Source organism: Anguilla rostrata, chromosome 1 (assembly GCF_018555375.3).
Source record: "Anguilla rostrata isolate EN2019 chromosome 1, ASM1855537v3, whole genome shotgun sequence".
NCBI lineage: Eukaryota > Metazoa > Chordata > Actinopteri > Anguilliformes > Anguillidae > Anguilla > Anguilla rostrata.
Window position 1 is genome coordinate 60,956,501 of NC_057933.1, and position 21,953 is coordinate 60,978,453.

At 39.8% G+C, this 21,953-nt stretch overlaps 1 protein-coding gene across 2 annotated transcripts; it reads right to left on the minus strand.

Annotated features, from left to right (window-relative positions):
* Nucleotides 1-868: 868 nt before the first annotated feature.
* LOC135260912 (partitioning defective 6 homolog gamma-like) lies at nt 869-21,570 on the minus strand. 2 transcript variants are annotated; one of them, XM_064346644.1, is made up of 3 exons: nt 21,280-21,570; nt 15,783-16,005; nt 869-3,123 (listed from the first exon to the last, which is right to left on the minus strand). In XM_064346644.1, the coding sequence occupies exons 1-3, from the start codon at nt 21,349-21,351 to the stop codon at nt 2,171-2,173; spliced, it is 1,248 nt and encodes a 415-aa protein (XP_064202714.1). In that variant the 5' UTR covers nt 21,352-21,570; the 3' UTR covers nt 869-2,170. The 2 variants fall into 2 exon arrangements, with proteins under 2 accessions (XP_064202714.1, XP_064202706.1); XM_064346636.1 differs by having other exon boundaries at nt 869-3,126; nt 21,280-21,569.
* Nucleotides 21,571-21,953: the final 383 nt, after the last annotated feature.

Consider the following 21,953-nt stretch of genomic DNA (forward strand, 5'->3'; position numbering starts at 1 on the left):
ATGAGGTAATCCTTAATTATGTATGTGGCTATACCCTTTTTTCTATTTGTGTGCCCACATCTGTATTTAAAAAAGTCAATCAAAACTTGTAATGAAAAAGAGATTCAAAAGAAAAGTTACTTTACAAATATGAGTGGTTCAGATGTGTGTGAAAAATGTATTATTGTGTTATATGGTTCATTGTATAAGGTTCATAGTTGCATCACACGTACTTAATGTGTCAGGAATTCCATCTATGACCATGTGGATTATATGAATATTGACATATTCTTTCTCCTTTACATGTAGTAGAATAACAATGCATCCGTAATTCAAGTCAAATGTCCAGATGAAAGACCTAATCATTTTTAAACGTAATGTGAAGTCGATTAAACTGAATCAGAAGAAGGCCTTATTTAACCAAGACAAAAAAACCTTGTCGTACCAACAATGCATAATTAAATTTATGTAATTTCAGGATCACTATAACTTTTCCGCAAGACATTAAACATTGTGAATAAAAACAGACACAATGGATAATGAAACGACACTGGAGAATTTAGACATACATATAAAAATAATTTTTCCAGCTAAATTCTCAGATACTTTTGTTATAAATAAAAATATGTAATATTTTGCCATGGGAAGGTTGTGTGGAGCTGAAGCAGAGTTGATATCCCTCCTACCAGCAGGTGGTAGTCTCTGACACTTCTGTCCACGAGGACGTGACATTGTTTAGTTTGAAATTAACATTTGCTCTTGACCTTTGAACATCTTGAGTTTCGTTAACCCATGGAATCGATACCTGAAAAGATCATGGACTGACATACAATCAATTTGGGGCATTTACAAATAAAACAGTGGTTATCAATACAATAATACTGAGTGCTGGAACTGGAACATTTTTATTTGCTTTTAAAAAAGACATTTAAAGGAACTTTCTGCATTTCTGCATATCTGGAAATTGCTCCTTTAAAACACAGACAATACCTCCAAACACTGTATGGCTTTTTGAATATCATTTAAGACCACTATCCACATTACTGAATACAACTCTGGTCTGTGGTTAATTAAATTGAACATTGCCATCTTGCTGTGAATTAATGAGTTTTTAAAAGGACACAATATTTGCCTCAAACTGGAAGTTTATCCCTTTGTTTGAGTCAAATTATCCATCCATCCATTATCTATACCCGCTTATCCAGGGCAGGGTTGCTGGGGGTGCTGGAGCATATCCCAGCATGCATTGGGCAAAAGACAGAAATATACCCTGGACAGGCCACCAATCTGAGTCAAATTGTGCTCATTAAAAACTACAGCAATAAAAAGTGACATTATCTCAATAAGCCATGCAAATATGTAGGACTGGATTTGTACCTACACCATACAGCTTGTATGAGATTGTTTCAGTTTCACTTGTAGTCAGAAACTTACAACAGAAACATATTTCTCCTGAATCTCATTAGGCTCCTGGTAAATTCACAGCTAAGGAAGCCCAAAGGTACACACTGCAGGTAACTGTCAGGAGTTAAGAGGCCCCCTTTCCCCATAATACTGAGAAAACAGTTTGCTTTTCTGTCTGATTTAAAAACAAGCATGATCCAAAAGCAGAATTCCTGTATGTTTTATCATTTAAAAAGATGAATCTTTTAAGTCTGGAACAGAGAATGAAACCTTATTTCAGTAATGGACCGCACACCACAAGACTAAATTTTTCAGCCCAGTGTATTTGACAGCACTGGAACACTGACTACTACTCATTATACTAAAATACACTTATGATATGAAATGTTCATACATAACTTCCAATGTTATGTTTAAATGCCCTAATAAAGGAACCCACCAAGAGTAATGACAGAACTTTTGAGAAATATGAATAAAAGTAAATGCTTTAACAGGCCCTGATTGTTGGTCCCATTTTACATGAGTGAAAATACCTTTCACATTACAATGCACTAAAATGATGCATACTAGATGCATATAACGCTGTTAAAAATATATCCACTTGTTTAAAAAAGATAATTCATAGAACACCAAAATATTTACACATACAAAAAGCCTGTATTAGCCAAAGTTTGTAAAAGTGTTTCTGTTATTTAGAAAAGTGCAGATGTTTTCCCCCAGATTCACACAGCAGTCTGTGGAAAGTCAGTCATGAGTGTTGGGGGTTGGGGGTTGGGGAGGGGGGGTTCTAGAGCGTGATGACAGTGCCATCCTCCTCCACCCCCCCGCTAGGCAGTGCCAGGCTATGTCGCGGGTCTGTCCGCAGCGTGTGGAGGATCTGGTGCAGGCTATTGTTGCTCTCTCTGAGGGCAGGGCTGCTTTTGTAAGCAGGGTCTCTGTGCGATTTAAAGCTCAGGCTGCCATTGGCTGTCCCGTTGAGGCTAGACTGGGAGTGGATGGAAGCGCTGCGGCTGATGACGGCTGAGGCCGGGCGGTGGAGGGAGCTGCGCTGGGCTTGGTTCTGGCCACGGGAGACGCTGGAGGCTGTAGACGCACTAGAGCGCCGGGCCGATTGTTTGAGGCTTCTTTCGATAACGATGTCAGACTCCTCCTCGCTCTCCAGCTCGTCCACCGCTAGCCTGCCAGATCCCGCCCCCAGGCCCGGGTGACCAGCGGAGCCGCTGCTGTCCGTGGACCGGCCTGAACTGCCCGACATGCGGCTGCCTCGCATGATGTTGTTCCGCTGGTTGACCGGCTTAACCGTGATGATCAGGTTGTGGCTGTTGGCGATCATCATGTCCGTCACCTGGTCCAGTGACTTGCCCATCACCTCGATGCCATTGACCTCCAGCACCTCGTCATTGACGGCCAGAAGGCCCGTGCTCTCCGCCAGCCCGCCGGGCACCATGCGCGAGATGAAGATGCCCGGAACCTTCTCCAGGCCGTGGGGCGTGACCCGCACGCTAGTCCCGTCCCGGATGTAGAAGCCCAGGGGCTTGTCCGAGCCGTGGCGGTACAGCCGCACCCGGCGGTGGGACTTGGGCAGAATGTCCACGTCGATGATGGACGACACGGGCCGGAAGTCCTGGGGCACGCCGATGCGGAGCTGCGGCTGCTTGCGGGCCACATCGCTGCGCAGCATCCCCGCCGCCTTCTTCCGCCGCGCCAGGGTGTTCCCACCAAAGTCACTGTAGTCCACTTCTTCTGCAAGACAGGACACAGAAAATTACTTTGCTTTTTTACTCCCCGAATATTAAAATACAATCATTTTCAAGGCTTAAGATATCAATGCCAAAAAATCAACACTGGGGTGGGAAATTCCGGTTCTCAAGAGGCGGTGTGCATGCCATTGTTTTCCTTTCCACCAATTACCAAGACTAATTGGCTGTATACTTCAATACTAGTTCACTTGTACATTAGATCACAGTAAAATGTTTCATATAGGGACACAAGAACAGTCTTTTATTGTCATTCAAGAGAGTGAATTTATTTGGGCGAGATTTCCCCCACCCAAAAAGGTTTTTCTGTATTTAGTTGCTTATTCCTATAAGCATCACACTATTATTTTTCATTATTTTTTCTTTTAAATGTCAAAGTGATATACAGCCTCGTTTTGCTGTGTGAGCTGGCCCCTCCCCCCTCCCTCTCGTAGCCGGAGTAAGCAAAGCAGAGCAGGGAGGAGAGTGCCTGAACGCGAACATAATTATGAGGACAGTTGTGCCACCGTATCAGTACCAGGTAGCTAAATATTTTAAGTTTTCTAAAATCTGCAGTTTAGCTGTTGTTATTCAACATTCATTCAAAAGCACGTCCTCTGCTCTAACCAAGACTGCAAAGTTATCAACATTACTTGAAATAATGTTAGCGAGCATTTAGCAAGCATTGGCATTCACTCAGCTAACATTAGCTTAGATAGCTAATGAAAACATTAACTTTTCACTTTTGACAGAGATGAGTATAGAAAGATTCTTTAATTTGAATTTCTTCTTTAAAAAAAGAGGAGGAGGGAGAAACTGCACCACAGATAGATTGCCATAACGTTACTGTTATGGTAACAGTCGTGGTTAACAGTTAGGCCTACTTACTTTAATTAAAACTGATGCAAATCTTTGTGTTTAGAAATGAGCGCATTTTGGATATCAGGCACCAATGACTTTAAAGCCCTTAACTTACAGTTAGAATTTGTATGTGATTATATTATCCTCCAAATCATTCTGATAGCATAAAGGTTTGTCCGTAACTGAGACCATTACTGCAAACATTGCTTCAGCCACAGAATATATTTTCCAATTCAAAATATTATAATGATGGGCTTTAACTCCTGACTTTAAATAAACCTTTTTGAATAATAATTTGGCTCACATTTCCTTACACAAAAAACCCATGTCCGTCCTTCCTGTCATTTCAGGACCAAATGTATTACTGCACCTGCCAGTTCCTATACGCTTTTGCTTTGCAGACATTTTCAAGATGATAACTTGAGTCTGAATGTAAATCCATTAGAGGAACTGCCCTTCTCAGGGCACAAACGTGTGAATATCAGCACTCGTTGCTGCAACCTCCTCGCCAAACGAAACCCTCCAGTCTTTGGGCAATGCCAGTTGTCTCATCTTATAAGGCAGCCAGCCCCAGTAGGCACTGGCACACTCCAGATTTCATACTGAGGCACAGGGCAAAACCACACACTCAAAATTATGGTAAACAACACTTATAAAGTTTCTAAAAGAGCATACTGCACACAGCCATGAACAGCACACTACTACACGTCTTCTCACTCCTATAAAGCAAAAATTCTGTATAACAGGTGGATGCAAAGTGCAATGATGACCAGAGTCGGTTGGTGAGCTGGTCAGGTGGAAAACTTCTTGACCTGTTATGTCATTTTCCATATCAGTAGAGCAAATAATTAGCAAAATACTCAATACCAACAGATATAGCCCCTTGGCACATTGCTGGCACGCCTGTTATTCAAGCACAATGAATAAAAAGAGGTTGAGACCAATGATCAGTTTAAAGGAAAATTTTCCACCCCACCAATTTGCAGCTCGCCAACAGCCACTGATGACCATCACCCACCACAACACCTGGATTTAACAGACCTTCAGTCAGCTATGAGACAAAAAACCCCCATAATAACAGTGCTAGAGTCCCTGCAATGTTCAAAGGCTTAAAAGGTTTCCTGGAACCTCTCTATATGTATTGTTCTTTCAAATGAAACTGAATTCAAAATGCAAAAGTTTATTATTATTTAACAGCTGGCCACAGAATCTTGTTTAAATGTGCCTTGCATTGATTCTCATGTTTTTGTCAAACACTCTGTTATGCTGCCAAAAGTATGCAGCAGAGGAAGTCTTGAATGCAGTGACTCAACAGTCAAATTTCCCCTGCCCTACCTTAACTGAAGACCAGCTATACCTCAAACAGGAGGTATTTCAAAAGAAAACTGACTATGGACTATGGACTAACCTTGGACTATGTTGGCAAATCCTTGGTATTATGGTAGATTTGCACAACCAAGTCAAATGCATGTAACATCAACTTGTTTATGTATCTAACTTCACAAAACAAAGATAAAATAAACATTTCACTTCCCATGCTGTACATTCCCATGCTGTGTTTGGTCAGCATGATAATTAACAGGATTAGCCTATTCACTTTGATGTTTTTTGGGGAATAAAATCATAAATACACAAAGAATCTTTTTAAATGACAAGCTGATTTCCCAACAAATATCAGCCTACAACACTAATAATATTACCCACAAGACACAGCATTTTCAAGTTAATGCACTCTAGGTGTTTTTCATATGGATGAACCCATAGCCACTGTTTAAATTTACATGAAGCAAATTATGTAAATTTTGTTCATAGCCTAAAGTAGGCTGTCAAAGAAATGACTCCAATTCAAATGTTTAAAACCAATATATAAAAGAAAATGCCAAAATGTTCATGCCATGGCAGAGACCTTTATTTTGGAATTTTGGAAAAGGTACAGATCCTTGATGAAAAGCCCATATTTAATTTCACTCACAAATGGATTATAAACATGAATCACTTGACTAATTAAACAACACAACTCACCTTGAAGAACACCAACAATAAAAACCTAGTTTTCTTCAACTCAACTGTGATTTCAAACACTGCCACATTTCATTTGATGAATGGCCCTAGGGTTGCACTATGAGAAAGTAAAACTGTGTTGGGTAGATGTAAAATTTACACACCAGCCTTCTACAGGCCATTAACTTTGTGCATAATCTATAGACAAATGTGTTATTTGTGAATTGTATGTAGTCTTACTGATAACCATGTGAGGGGCCCGGTTAGCTGTAAAGTTTTTTTGTGCAAGTATATCAGTGATCATTAATGTCTTCATTTTCAGCCTCGGATACAACCAGATGTCACAGCTCACATTACCAAACCCTGACAGTAATACCAAATAGTTCTCAGTGGTTTCCCCTAATCTTCCTTGTTGTGTTGATGCAGGTCAGCTGAGCCCATGAGCATTACTGGTGCTAGCTTACAGATGAGATGTGGTTGGGTTAAACAACTGAACGACTACAAGTGCTGGTACTAAAACCAAACTAAAAGGACATACATAAAATACAAGAGGAGAAAAAGGACCATGCCACCATAACTGATCACAGCAAACAATCAGAGGCACAGAGTGAAGAGTAACCCTTCAATGGACAAAGTCCAGATCTTAGAGTGTGAATATATGCAAACTGTGCGACAGTCAAGCCTTTTATTCATTCGTTCAAAACGCTCCACAAAGCCTGGCTGTTCAGCTAATCCACTTTGGAGTAGTGATGTACCCAACAGCCATAATGAAATCCTGAATGCATCACTGCCAAATGCACCGTGGTGTTATGGTGTCATCCAGGAAATGATCATTTCCTCTGCCTCTTTGCCCAGTAGAGATTATCTACCTGCACTAGCTGTGCATGAAGTGCAGTTCTCCAGGACAATGACTGTACAGGTCAGAGGCTGGCTGCTTCGAGTGTGTTCAACAATTACTGCGCCCTCCTCAATTTACTGAGCGTGCAATGCTATAGGCACGCAAATACTGGGCATTCGGTTTGCACAGAAAAAGTGAAAGACTAGGCCATGCATACATTCATACATGTATGCATGCACACACAAAGTATAAAATGTGTAAATTTTCAAGTGTTAAATAGCTCCTGAAATTCCTCAGGGGCAACAGCAAAACAGGCAGCCAGGTGATTACTAATGATCTGCAGACAAATGACTGGCAGGAGAGCCATTTTTGAATGATATGCAATAAGCTTGAGGAAACCAAGGAGTTGCCTACTTTACCCTCAGAAACAATGCACAAACAAGGAATAGTCAGTTCTGCAGAATCTGAAAAAGAAAGGTGAAAGTACCTCATTTAAAACCCCTGAATTGATCCTCCTCTGCTTTCTAACTGTAAGGGAAAATTAAAAAAGGAAGCAGTCCAAGACTCCAACTGCTCATATATCCCTGACTCTGTACACTCAGCATGTCTCCTCAACCACATCCCCCGTCCCCCTGTTCCAACCCCAGAGTAATTACTGCAATTTACTACGCTGCACATATGGCACGTTACGGGCTGGATAGTGATCTCGATAAAGAATTAAGACCCATCCCCATTCACTTTCTGCCATAGTTCTCTTTGTGACTCAAGTGCTAGGGTGAACAGTAGTTTTTGTGGTGGTTGATGTTGTGTAGCCTTGGTTTAATATTCCATTTCAGGCCTTAGGCACTGCGAACAAGTCAGCAGGTCACAGTCTGGTCGGAAATTGCTCCTTCAAAACAATTATGAAACAAAAACCAGAAGTCAAATTTCTGAATAGCACTACAGTCTGAATAGATTTCATAAACCTGAATTCTGTGTATAAATGTGCTCTATAATTTCCCACTCAATCTGTTGGGCATTTTTTACCTTCTGTTTTGATAGCATATTCTATGATTTGAATTTAAACTTAGTTATGCATTCACAGGGGCACTGCCAGAGATTTTTGGATGAAAAGATACCACCCCATGAAAACATCTCACATTGGGTCCCACCACTGCAGGCCACCCAATCCCTGTAAAATAACGGCACAATTTCTGCAGGGCCCCCCTTGGACCCCTCCCCCCAAGATTTTGGAATAGGCGAAAATTCATTTCAAATATATGGTGATTGTTTTATATTCTTCATAAAACTAGCAGCAACATAGCATTGAACTTCTCACAGTAGACAGCAGAAACCAAAAATAAAATTGTGCAATTCCCAGAGTAGTAGGGGCTGAAGTGGTAGGTAGCTAAATAATTTCAGAGATAGCTTATGTGGAAAAGGACCTTTAGTCAAATTTAGTTTAATCCAACATGGCTACTGAGCGACTGGTCCAGACGTGGGTTATGATTTTTGAATAAGACTCAACACAGCTGTGCCAGGAAACAAAGCAGTTATGCAGCCCTCTGGGATGAAAACTGCAGTTCAGCGGGTGAAATGCAGAGTGAAAAGAAGCAGTACCTGGCTGCATGATTCCTGAGAATTTGTCTGCTAGAACGCACCCTTTAAAAACTGACAGGACACTGCATGAATGGAACAGCCCACAGCTATGATGGGCATTCCAAATTGGAAGCATATTAAGATGGGGATACAAAGTTATTTTTAAAAAACCTGTCTGAAACAGGTCCTGTTATTATTCAATTCCAAGCTCAGATGACCAGTATTATAAATGCAAAGGATGGTGATTATGCTGAGTGGCACCCAAAGTCCCACCCACTCTACAGGCTGTCAGTGAGCTCAAAAACCAGATCCAGTCTTTAAATTCACACACCTGGAGTTAATGACAAGCAGAAAAGAGATGGGAGCCTTCCATGGGAATCTGGAGCACCTCCCAGGTTCTGACTACATTTTCCATAAAAACTGCAGGGAAGATTTCACACCACAGAGTAACTCAAGGCCATATTTACTAGTAACAAATATGATTAACATACATTTTGTAAATGACCATCTAGGGTAAGGATTATTTATTACCACTGCATGATAATGTTTATTTGCTGATGTAAAGCATCTCTGTGCAGTTGCATGTGGGTCTTTCCATCGCTGCTCAACTGAACATGTGCTTTTAAAATGAAAAATTCTCGCATCTTTAGGTTTGCAGAGTTAAGAAATTCTGTTTGTTCATTTTAAAACTCCCTATTGGACTGGTGATCTGGCAAAGGACAGTCTGCAGGCGAGAAAGGGACCTTATCCAGGAGAATCACCCTGGGCTCAGCTTAGAGACTTCAATCAATATAGCACCTTGCTTGGCTCTTAATGAAAAGACTTTGAAAGAAAAATGCTTAAAACCTTCAGATCATTCTTGGCAAGCTACCCTGTTGTCCCCCAAAGTGAAGCCCATCTCTAGACCCTGAGAGCAAAAATACTGTTATTGGTGCCAGAACCTTAGATACAAGCCTAAAATTTGAGTAATGCTTTTGTCTCCATGTGGGCTTTGAACGGTGTGATTTTGCATGGAATGGCCAATTTTCTTACTACCACAATCATTTCATTGGTCATGAGATACACAGTGCATTAACAAATGGCACTTCAGCTCTTTTCTAAAATACACAAAGTTTCAATAATAACAGCGTGGGACTGAAAAGCAGAGTGCCTCTAAATACATAAGCAAAACCACAAAGCAACTAAACAGAAACACAACAGTCATTTCAATGTGTAAAGTCTTTCAAAAGCAAATGTGTGTGATACGTGAAAATGCATGACAAAAATTAATTAATTAATTTCCCATCTAGGTCATCATCAGAAATCTATTCCAGGCCTAAGGCCAAATTCTTCAGTCAGTGTGTTCACAGTCCATTGTTCCATATGTGTACTGTAAAAGTAAGCATTCGGTGAAGTCTGGCCATATTATTTTGAGCCAGAACTACACTGTTACAGTGCCGTGAAAAATGTAATTTTCTTTATTACTGCATATTTGTCACAATGAGTGGTTTCAGATCTTTAGACAAAATGTAACTGTCACACACGCTAGTCTGACACCCCTGGGGGGAGAGATGCGGCAGTACCGGGGAACACCGTTTCTGTCGCATGGAGAGAGAGTGCGCACACACACAAACATGAAATAAAATAAACGGACTACTTCACCCTTCCCCCTCACGGGTTCTGGGCAAAAACAATAAACTAAAGCAAGCTAAAATAACAAAGACAAAAGAAAGTAAAACAGAGCGACAACTATTTCAGTTCGCCGCTCTGTAGCTGGACTGCTTTCCAGCAGACCAGCTCCTCCAACTTTTCAGTAGTGGATTACTTTTATCTGTCTTTTTAAAAGAAACAAAACTGAAATGAAACTTAATTCAAATAAAGAACTCGCTCTCGCTGTTAGCTCCCGGTCTCGGCCCCAAACTGTGGAGAGCAGCACACCTTTAAACACCTGGGCTGATTAGCCAAAGCAGCCCAGGTGCATGTGCTCTCTCCACCAGCCGGTGCAGCCGAGACTAATCCGCCTCTCCGGTGGACCGACTGCTATAGTAATATTAGACAAAGAAAATCTGGGTAAACACATTTTTAAAATGATTTCATTTATTCAACGAAAAAAGTTCAAACTCACATATGAAAAAGTAATTGCCCCCTTAAACTTAACTGGTTGCACCACCTTTAATAGCAATAATCATAACCAAATGCTTCCTATAGTTTGATATCAGTCTTTCACGTGACTGTGGAGGAATTTCAGCCCACTCTTCTTTGCAGGACTGCAGGATTTTGAGCATAAACCGCTTGTTTCAGGTCCTGCCACAGCATCTCTATTTGGCTCAAGTCAGGACTTTGTCTGGGCTAGTCCAAAACTTTAATTTAGTTTCTTTTCAGCCATTCAGATGTGGACTTCTGTGTTTCAAATCATTGTCTTGCTGCATAACCCAATTAAGCTTCAGACAGAGCAGAAAATTGTTAAGAATTCATGGTTCCTTCAGTAATGACAAATAATCCAGGTCCAGAGGCAGCAAAGCATCCCCACACCACCACCACCATGTGTGACTGTTGGCATGATGTTCTTACTGTAAAATACTGTACATACTTTTTTTTTTTACACCAGATGTAATGTGTGAAACCAGTGCGTCCAAAACGAGTCCTGGTGCTTTTTTCCACATGTGAGATGAACATTAAAATGTATCTTGATTAGCAGTGGTTTCTGCCTTGCTACTCTTCCATGAATCACATTTTTGCCCAGTCTCTTTCTTATTGTGGAGTTATGAATACTAAACTGAGCTAAAATAATAATAGAGAAAATCAGGAGGAGGGTAAATACTTTTTAAATACTGTACATATATTTTTATTTCTTTATCCAGTTAGTTGTAGATGACTTCCTCCTATAAACATTCCCAGCCAATAAAAATTGGGTTTTCAGACTCTGCTCCCAAACCCTGGAATGTTCACGCATTTCCACAGAGGAAATGACCTTGCCAACTTGCACTGCATTCACTTTCTGTTCTGTCCTAGCTCTCATCGTTTCTTCTGTCCCTCTGCTCTATGTTGGGTGTCAGTTAACACTGGGTCTAGCATTATGACCTTGACAGAAGGAGGCCTGAGATCGATTGCTTGGTTTACAGTGCCTCCTTCCTGACTTTGTGGCTTGCAGTAATGACATATAATTCTACATGGCACCAGTCCCAGATCTCGACTTCTCTGATTGGGGGGGGGGCAGTCAAGAGATTTTGTGGGGGCAACTTTTTAACAACAATGGATAACCATTTAACCATGGACAATCGGAGCCTGAACTTACAGGCCTTCTACTTAAAGCTCTGTGAAGCCAGTCTCAATAAGCCACAATAGGGCTTCCAGTTTTAGGTCGCCATTTTGTAGTTACAAACTTTTTCTACCAAAATAAGAGTAGTTCTTGTTGCGCTGTTTAAGAGATTAGAATTCTGACCACAGCTTATGCCTCAAGTTACATTTATGGAATTTGGTATTCTGAGCATATTCACTTGAAGTCTGCCCCATTACGGAGTTTTATTTTTCCGTTTACATTTGCTTTAACAAGGGGAAATATACAGTTACCTTTTTTTTAACAGTTAAAGCAAAAAAAGCAATTTCCCTCTAGGATTTTCAGAAATGTTTCATGTTTAAGTCTGACCCGGCAGAGAGATTCACTTTGAGATTCAACTGCACGTGCAATTTTCCCAATCTTTTGCATATCACTGTATATCCAACCAAGCACTTTCCAAAGAAAAATGTGCTTTGAATATTTGCCCTTTCATAAGTAGGCTACATACCGAGCCTTTGACAATCCCAGGGTAAATGTGCCTTTCTGGCGATTGTTCCATGTCAAACGGGATTTAAAGGCAAAAAAATGAAAATAGCTCCACAGAGCAACTACATGAAAATGAGCAAATCCTAAACAACAGTCAAATTGCTTCCTATTCCGGAATTGCACAACACACTCTCAGGGGACGCGTAATTGTACAAACTATTTCACTGAAGCACACCCTGATAAGTCCCCTTCAAAGAACTTTTATTCCCATACAACCTCAAAAACAAACTAAAATTCCATTAAAGTCTCCTCCACTCCTTTGCTATTTGAGTATGCCTTTCTTACTGGAGAAACTGGGAGTCTTCTCTGAGGGAGTAAAATGAAGAGGTTGTCCTTCTCTGAATGAAGAGATCCTCTGGTGTTCCACCAAATTTCCACATTAATATACCTCCTGTATAGCAATCATTCCAGCTGCTGGGGCCTTCAAGGCAAAATGAGAATTGGACTCATTACTTGAAATAGGACAGACCTTCACTCATGATAACATGACAAAATGGTCAGTAAAATGGAAAGAATGCTTTGACCACAGTCTTATTTGTACTTATCCCTGAATATGCATGGGAATTGTAGCTGATGGGAGAATTCCAGCTCAATGGGTAAACTCAGTCAGGACATGTGGAGATGTGGTTTTTCCCAATAGTATAATTTAGTAAATTAGCAAGCCAGGAAATTTTTGAATTTCTCAGACTGCAAAAATCTGCCAGTCACCGCTTTCCTCTAAAATTCCTGAAACATATTTCTCTATGCACCACACAAAGCAGGAAATGTCCTGGAGTAGTTTTCCATGTAGATAAAAAAGAGAGTAACAGCAATTAACCTCTAAACTTTCCTCTTTATCGATTCACTCTTCTCTCAACACCAATGCTATGCAACATTCAATTCTCCCCTTTCCCATAACCAGGGGGAAGATTCTATCAGCTAGATCATTTCTCTTTCAGTAATTTTAGCAAAGGCCTTTGCTCAGTGCAATGGCCATCTAGCTCCTTCAAACACAGTATTGATGCAAGAAATTAACCACCTGCCAAAACTGGAATTTCTGAATATGTTGCTGTGCAACACAGAGATGTGGGACTTACAGAAATGAAGACATTGGTATGTCCCTGCTTTCTGGTCCACAGCTGTTATTATTCTGTCATTTTTCTTTGATTTTCTTTTGTTTAACAGATGCAGATTACCAGACACGGGACATAGGGCAGCTGATTCTGTAGCCATGCCACTGACATCTTCGGGCTGTGATTCCTTCTCTATCCGTTACCATCTCTAATAAGTCTCAATGAAGCAAAAAAATATAAAAAAGACTGTCCATCCAAAGCACTTAAATGCCTGCTGCAGTGATCATAATACATTGCAGGTAACTGGAAAACACTGTGGTTCCAAATATTCAGCTTACTTAAGTATCAGTGTAATATCTTTGTTTGTACTGGATGTGGGATGCATAATATTTAAAGATTTGGATAGTTGTGTCTGCTAAGTTGAAATAAAAAATAATAAAATTTGAAATAAATAGGTCACAAAAAGAACAAACAAAAATACAAAACAAAAAAATAAATAAAATATACAGAGCAACAAAACATTATTTGCCAAATGCAACCTCTAAATTTTAATTTATAAAAATATATAGTGTAGTTTTGCATAGTCAGGATAGCAGGTCATTGGATGTAAAGCTGACAAAGGTCAGATAACATGCAATCACATTCCAAGGAGTTCAGTGGGTAATAAATATGAGGCTGCAAGCATCCACAAGACAGTGGCTACAGCGTAAATTACAAAGACATCTTCCTCTAGAACTCAGAGCAGGCCAGACCGTCTATTAAAAACGCCTCCAACAATTCAGTTAACTAGAATGAGTTTTCTTTTATTATTCAAGTGCCAAGCACTGAAGTTTCTTTCAGGAATTTAGTTCCCCACTGTGTACTTTGCATTATTTTTGTCTCACAAAATATTCAGTATTTATTCCATTACCACTGCTGAAAGAGAAAAGTTTGCTAGAAATGTGTGTGTAGTTGAAGGCACGTGTCCCTGTGAGAGTTCCAGGACAGTATGCCCTTTGCTCCTGTTTCTAGAGGTGCCCCAAATCTCACCCTGTTGTCCGTATTTATTTAACTTAATTTTCTGGGAAGCACCTTTCTTCCTATCTGTTTAAGATATCTGCCTGTATCTGGTTATGGTGGTGTCTTGGAAAATATTAGCATTATTCCTTCACAGCAATAAATTATATATTTTTTTTAAAACAATTTACCTATACCAAAAACAGGATGTGTAGCAGACAGCTCAGACCTGCGGTGAACCCGACTCCGCCACTTCCAGATGAACTAGTGCAGAACAATAGTCAGAGATGTAGGCAGAGTTCATGCTTTTTGAAATGCGTCCGTTTTATAATAGGAAAAGGGCATGTAAATGCAGGCCTTTTTCACTTGGAGTGCCCTGGATCCTTGTAGAATGTAAGTCACGCAATTGGCTTGAAGACACTTTTTAATGTTAACATAATGTCCTCAATTTATTTTCATTGCTGCTTTTGTCGAGATGAAATTTGAAAAAGGCTTTTAATTCATTGAAAAATACAGACACAATTTAGCTATTCAAAACAATGCAAAAATATCACCATAGTGTACAGAGCAAAGGTATGTTTTCTGTAGTTGTATTTGGGGGAAAAAGACAAGCACAGTATTACACAAAACGGCTCATCCGTACATTCATGCAACAATCAGTTACAAATATGCTCTGACAGCACAGCAGTGGTCAAGTTCAACTGGCAGCATGTGAAAAATAACACTACGTTACAGGCATTTAGCAGACGCTCTTATCCAGAGGAACTTACACAACATTCTACATTGCATTTACATTGTATACATTTATACAGCTGGATATATACTGAAGCAATGCATGTTAAGTACCTTGCTCAAGGGTACAACGGCAGTGTCCTACCCAGGAATCAAACTTGTGACCTTCAGGTTACAAGACCAGTTCCTTACCATTATACTACACTGCCGCCCAATGCCTTGCTAAATGTGGTGAGACAAAAGTCTGTTTCCACAGACCAGTCTACAGTATGTCTGCTCTTTTAATGCAACCCAATATGACAGTTTGTATTTTCGCAATGTTGCCTGACAATATTGCAGAAAACTTGTCCAATGTATCATGACCTTACAGTTAAATTAAACTCAAGTCAAGCAACTAATCACAGTGCACCAAAATTCAACTAAGAATGCAAACTAGCAAGCTAACATTACCCATCAGGAGGCTTAAATGCACTTATAAATAGATAGCACTTATACCATGAGCCAAGCCTGAGACTGAACTCCCAAAAATCCAGCAAGTGAGGTAAATTTTTTATTTTTTACTTTAAACACAGTGGGAAGAAAAAAACTCCCCAGTGCGAAGACTCCAGCATAGTGACTCATTAATGCACTCACTTAGTACACATGGTTTCTGTGATCCTCATTATATGAGGGATAGGTGGGTGTCACTCTCTGCGTTCTGTCCATACTTACGTTACTTAAGCACATGATTGTTATCAGATAGAAACAACACTGAAAGAGACATGCAAACACACAGCCACCATTAGGTCTGACCACAGACTTACCTTGTCTCTGTATGAACACTCTGAGCAGAGGATGGGCACTGGTCACAGCCTTGCAGAAATTATCATCATTATTAATGGGAAGTAGGTCACCATGGACATCCGCATAGCCAATCATCATTTCCATGTTGGTCAGCTGGTGCAAGGTCAGGACAAGAGTGTAAAACTCCTCAAATTTCCCAGGTCTTGATCGGTCCACAGAAAACCGCCGGAATTCCGCCCCATACTAAAATAGAGGGGGAGAAGGTAAAAAATACAATACAAAAAAAAACTAACAAATAAATTATAAATTATATGTACCTGCTTACCATAAGCCTCTTGCCACATAGAGGGTTACAAAGTAAGCATTTAAAAAGCGGGATATTTACTTCAAAGTACCTTAGCACAAGGGTACAGCATTGGGTACCATTCCTCATATATTAACTTATTATTGACTTAATATTTTGAACAGCTCTTACAGCTCATTTTTATTACGTGATATTTTAGAGCAGCCCTATATTTTATCATCAGTAAACTGTACCTCCAGAAACAGTGCTACTGTAGGTAAAACAGTAGCAACAAATCCTGGTCTTACTTTTGGTCATTTAAATGAGGAAATGTGTGCTTCACTGTGAAAAAACGAGACAACAGAAGGAACCACAGACACAACTGAAAGTAATTAAGAGATGGCATCCGTGCTGCAAACCTTTGATCCAAGTCAAATACAGCCAGACAGGCAGCCCTTGTTCTGAAGGTTTTTTTGTCATGCATATACAGACAGAAGCAGAGAAACGTGCAGAGACAGACACAAATGCATACACACAAATAATGTTCATAGCAACAAAGTAGCGATTGCTGCTCCTTGAACATGCACAGCTCATGAACAGCCTGAGTGAATGTGGTCTTATTAGGGGCCCAAGCAGCAAAGCTGCTGAAACTCTATTGCATTTGTTCAGTTTTTTATTTTTATTTCTTCTCCAAGGAAAACGCTTAGGCTATATCGCCCAGATGGTACTGTGAAAACTCTTGAAACTTGGTAGGCATGTTAGGGATGTGTGAAATTGAAATCTCTTAGAACACGGCAGCAATTGAAAGAACAGTAGTGGTGCAATCTGAGGCTTGGTCGTTGGTCTTGAAACATGTTCTCTTCTGAACAAGGCCAAATCTGAATGGTGTCAATAGCATGAACAACATGGTCGCCAGTAGGGTTTTCATTTTCGACATTCATTGATGCTGTGGGGTGTTCAGGTCTGTGGCTTGCCGGGCTTTAAAGTATAGCCTAAATCTATGACATTGTATGGTGTTGTTAGATGGACATGGTTGTCTTGCAACAAGTCAAAACCTGAATGGTGTTGATTGGTTGAAAATCATGGGCGATATAAAAATTAAATATTCAGCATTTTCGGCCATTGTTCCATAAGTCTGATCACATGACATGTGGAACACAAATTCTTTGTTCAACAAGCGTGGACATGGCTGATTGCAGTGTCATGTTGAACTAGCTGCTTGGACTCCAGAATCACTGCTTTGCAGGTATATTTTCTGATTATACCATTTACCATTTAAAAATGTGCTTTGAGGCCTTGATTGAGTTAGCTGTGTTCAGCTGTTTCATGCTTCAAAATGTGCCCCATTTCATAGCAAAGGGACTTCAAATATCAAATATTGAACACCAGTAGCGAATTCCAAAGCTCAGAAAACAGGTTGGCAGATGCGATATACAACCTGCACCCAGACATGTGTTTGTGTACACACACATGATTCCACTATAGAAGAACATAGCACTCCATTTTCACCCCAGGGCAAAATATCTTTTCCTACTAGATTTTAAAAGTGCTACCTAGACACAAGTTTGGTGATTCAGCAAATTACAAACTGAACTCACTTAAAAATCTTCCATTGCAAAGTCTGTTTATCACGCATAAAAGACTACTTCCAACTAAAATTGTACAGGGACCTCGAAGACAAGAGATAATGTGTTTCCCGTGCTAAAAAATAAAATCTAAAAACTGCAGTAATTATGATTATATTAAGTAATATCAGTACACAATAATAATTCCTCTACTTAAGTGAACACATTACCTCTCCCACCATTCCCTATATTGCCTTCTAATGCACACTTTGGCAATAGTTGAAAGCCCCAAAACACAAATTATCTACCATGTTTCACAAAATGTGGCCAAGATTTTCTCAGCTACAAATATATCAACAAATTGTTGATCAGTCTTATTCTGTATGCTATCTGTACAGATTTCTGCACAATTTACAAGCAACATTTTTCAAGAATCTGTGACTAGAAATTATTTAAGTTAACTTTATTATAAATTATATATCTTCAGCAAACCCACAATTAATCATCTTATCAGGTCTGAAAATGCATTTTTGGTGGATATAAGACCTAACACTTTATTTTAAATTGAATATACCCTGTTTTCTGCTAAAGCTCCACATAGCCTACATTTTCATCGAATGTGATCATATCATACCTTGTCATATTAACTCAATCTAGGTTTGCTTGTGGTTATATAGTAATTATACCTTCATGATTTATATTGTACGTACACGTGGCTTGTGCTGAACAAGTCTACAAGACTATGGGTATCCCTCTATGGATGAACACTGATATGCTAGCATTTTACCACTTCAATTTAAGCTCACACCTTCCTATTTGTGTAAATAATTTTCTATACAAAAAACACTGCCTTCGATTGCAGCATTTTAAACAGAACAGCATAAATTAACAAAGTGTATTTTTAAAAATAATAAAAATGCTTTGCTTTTCCAAAAGAAGAAAAATAAACGTAAGTGAATAAGCAAAACTTTTTCACATGCTGCCATTAGTTTTGTTCTTATGCGGATATCATTTAATATCTCCAAGATACATCAATATTCTGTCCCTCCTCGCAGCTGCCAGTAACAGGAATTTCCAGTCCCACTTCACAAATTTTCAAACAAGTGTGAACAAGATTGTGTCAGAGCTCTTTCTCCATCTTCATTTGAGAAAATACATATCACCTAACAATGACAGCAAGAGTACGTGTGAGTATTCGTTCACGTGCTCACACGTGTGTTTCTTCAGCCAAAGTAGCCTGCAAGCTGAGGCAAGCATTAGTCAGGGATGGAACAGTAAACCGCAGTTAGACATGTCTTTAGAGCAATGCTTCCTGTCAGTGTGCGTCCCATTAAACTACTTGGACAGTTTGGTGGATACAGTGGATACAAAACCTTTGACATTATAACTTAGATTGACTAAGCTTTCTAAATGGTGGGGACAGTAAGAAAGACCTGTTTCTAAATACAAATAAACTATGAACAAACCATATCTTACACTATATCAGCTATGAGAGACTTTGGCTTAAATTATTAGTAATATATTTCTATATTCTGCAATTAGACATAGCCTACATGCCATTTTAGAATAGATAATTTAGATCTTGTGCAACGATGCAGCTCTGTAACCTGATCCTGATTGGCAAGCACTTGACCCATTTTAAAAATCAGTGTGCCCTCCTAATATACTCCTAGATTCTGTACTTCCAGATTTCAGTGTACATACATACACACACACACACACACACACGCATAGGAATATATATTAGATACGTATATATATTAAATACACATAATCTAGACTCCTTTTGTGTCCAGAACAGCCTGAATTCTTTGTGGCAAGGTCCTAGAAACATTCCTTAGGGATTTTGGTCCATGCTGATCAGATGGCATCACATAGTCCCAACAGATTTTCTGGCCACACATGCTGCGAACCACCCATTCCACTTCATCCCAAAGGTGCTCTAGTGAATTGAGATCTGCTGACTGCAGGCCATCGGAGTCACTGTCATGTTTGTGGAACCAGCTTGAGATGATGCGTGCTTAGCAACATGACAAAAAGGGTAGACTCACTGCAGCCATAAAGGGATGCACATTGTCAGTCATGAGGCTTAGGCATGCTGTGGCTTCCAAACAATTTTCCCTTGTTATTAAGCGGTGTAATGTCTGCCAAGAAAACATTCCCCACAACATTACACAAACACTACCACCAGCCTGCACCATTGACACAAGGTAGGATGGACCCTTGGATTCAGGGGGGTTTATGCCAAATTCTGACTGTACCATCTGCATGTCACAGCAGAAATTGAGATTTGTCAGACTAGGCAACATATTCAGTTATCCAGTTTAGCTGACTGGGCCCAGTGTAGCCTCATCTTACTGTTCTTAGCTGACAGAAGTAGAACCCAGTGTGGTGTTCCACTGTTGTAGCACATTTGCTTCAAAGTGTTGTGTGCTCAGAGATGCACTTCTGCACACCACTGTGGTAAACAGCTGCTATTCTGTTAGCTTGAATAAGTCTACCCATTCTCCTCTGACCTGTCTCATTAAGAAGGTGAGAAGGTGTTTCCACCCAGAGAACTGGCACACACTGGAAGTTTTTTTTTTTGTTTGTTTACTGCACCATTCCCAGTAAACTCTAGAGAATGTAATGTGTGAGAATTCCAGGAGGGCAGCTGTTACTGAGATGCTGGAACAACCACAACCACCGCATGGTCAAGTCCCAAAAAACAAACAGCTTTCCGACATTAGGCTGATTGCAGAACAGAAAAAGCCTGAAGAGTTTTAAAAAAATCTCTGTACAGCCCAGGAACAATGTGAATTTCAGTCACATGCATACAACGGCCCACTACAAAAACAGAAACTGTCCGTAATGGATGAGGTGAGAATATTTGCACAACTTTGTTATCAATAATGAGGCCATTTAATTACAGATTAAAAACATGAGCTCTAACCAATCAAATTCTGCTTACAATCGTGTATTTCATAATTAGAGGTAATTCGATAACCTTACCAACCCTCAAGATATAATGTCACAAATAGGCTACGTGATTAGAATGTTCTTAACTGAACATTCTAATAACAATTAGGCTACTTGTAATCTGAAGGCAATGGAGTTCTAGAACACGGACTTGTGCTGCAGAATTTAGGAAAACCTTTCCAAAAAAAACAAAAAAACATCCTAGTCAAAGGTGGTGAATTACTGTTGTGCGTTATCACTGAATGAAACAACCTATCAAATCAAAACATCTGCCAGTTATTGGATGCATTCTGTGCTCTAGACATATGAATGGGCATAGCAAGGCTTCCGTTTTTAAACACTTTAAACTTTAAATATAGTTAACTGAAATTTGTCGAGAGCCCAAACTGAAGTAGCTGCCCACCAGTCTCGAATTTGTGTGCACGTTCACACCATTTTCACCGTATGCTCTGCTTGGCATACCCGTAGTCACTGAAAAAAAAACATTTGGTACAATCTGAAACTAGCCAAACCGAGGTGTCGTATTGAAAGCACTGGTTATGAGAACAGAAGTACTTTTTAAACTTTTTCAAATAGCCCGTCCACAGCTGTGTAGCAGAAACTTTGGAAGAAGTATGTATCCTGCTTTCGACAGAAAGTTTTTTTAAAAACTTATTCACGTTGCCACTTCGAAAATAACCCATATATCCAAACAATGACTGACACGCTTACCTTGCTCTTAACTTCGACAGCAGTACAAGTCAAGTACCGCAAGGACCGTGTTTTACTAAAACTCCGATTCATTTTCTTCTCACTCTCCAGAAAGACAGGGACTTTATAATTCGTCTCGTAAATTCCTTTGTCCTGCACGATTCCAAAATATTTCTCCGTTTCTACGGAGTTAGCTAACGGTATTCCTTGGATGAATGCGCTCCAGTCTGTTGCAGTGCGCTGCGCTCCACTTTGCCTGAAAACTGAAGCGCTGTCTCCTAGCCTACCCCTCGCCTCTGAATGGAGGACTGAAATTTAATTTTACGATGACATCACCGTAACCGTAACTGAGATCCACTCTCTCCGCAGTCCTCCGCTACACCAGAGGACGCATTATCAAAGAACTTTCATTAATTGCGCGGAAGTCAATGTTGTATTTTTTTGTCAGCTGGCTAAAAATAGCTATTCATACAGTCGTTTTCTTCAAAATAACCTTACAATGTTGTGTTCATAGATAATATTACATTTTTGTAACAATCTTTACAGTAGCCTATGCCTACCCTTAAAAAAACATCCTGGAAATAGTGCCATTGATACTGAAGATCAAATTAATTTGAAACATCCTAATATACGATAAATGTATAAAATGTGATAGGGCTATTATAATAACACTACTTCTGTAACACATTTATTAA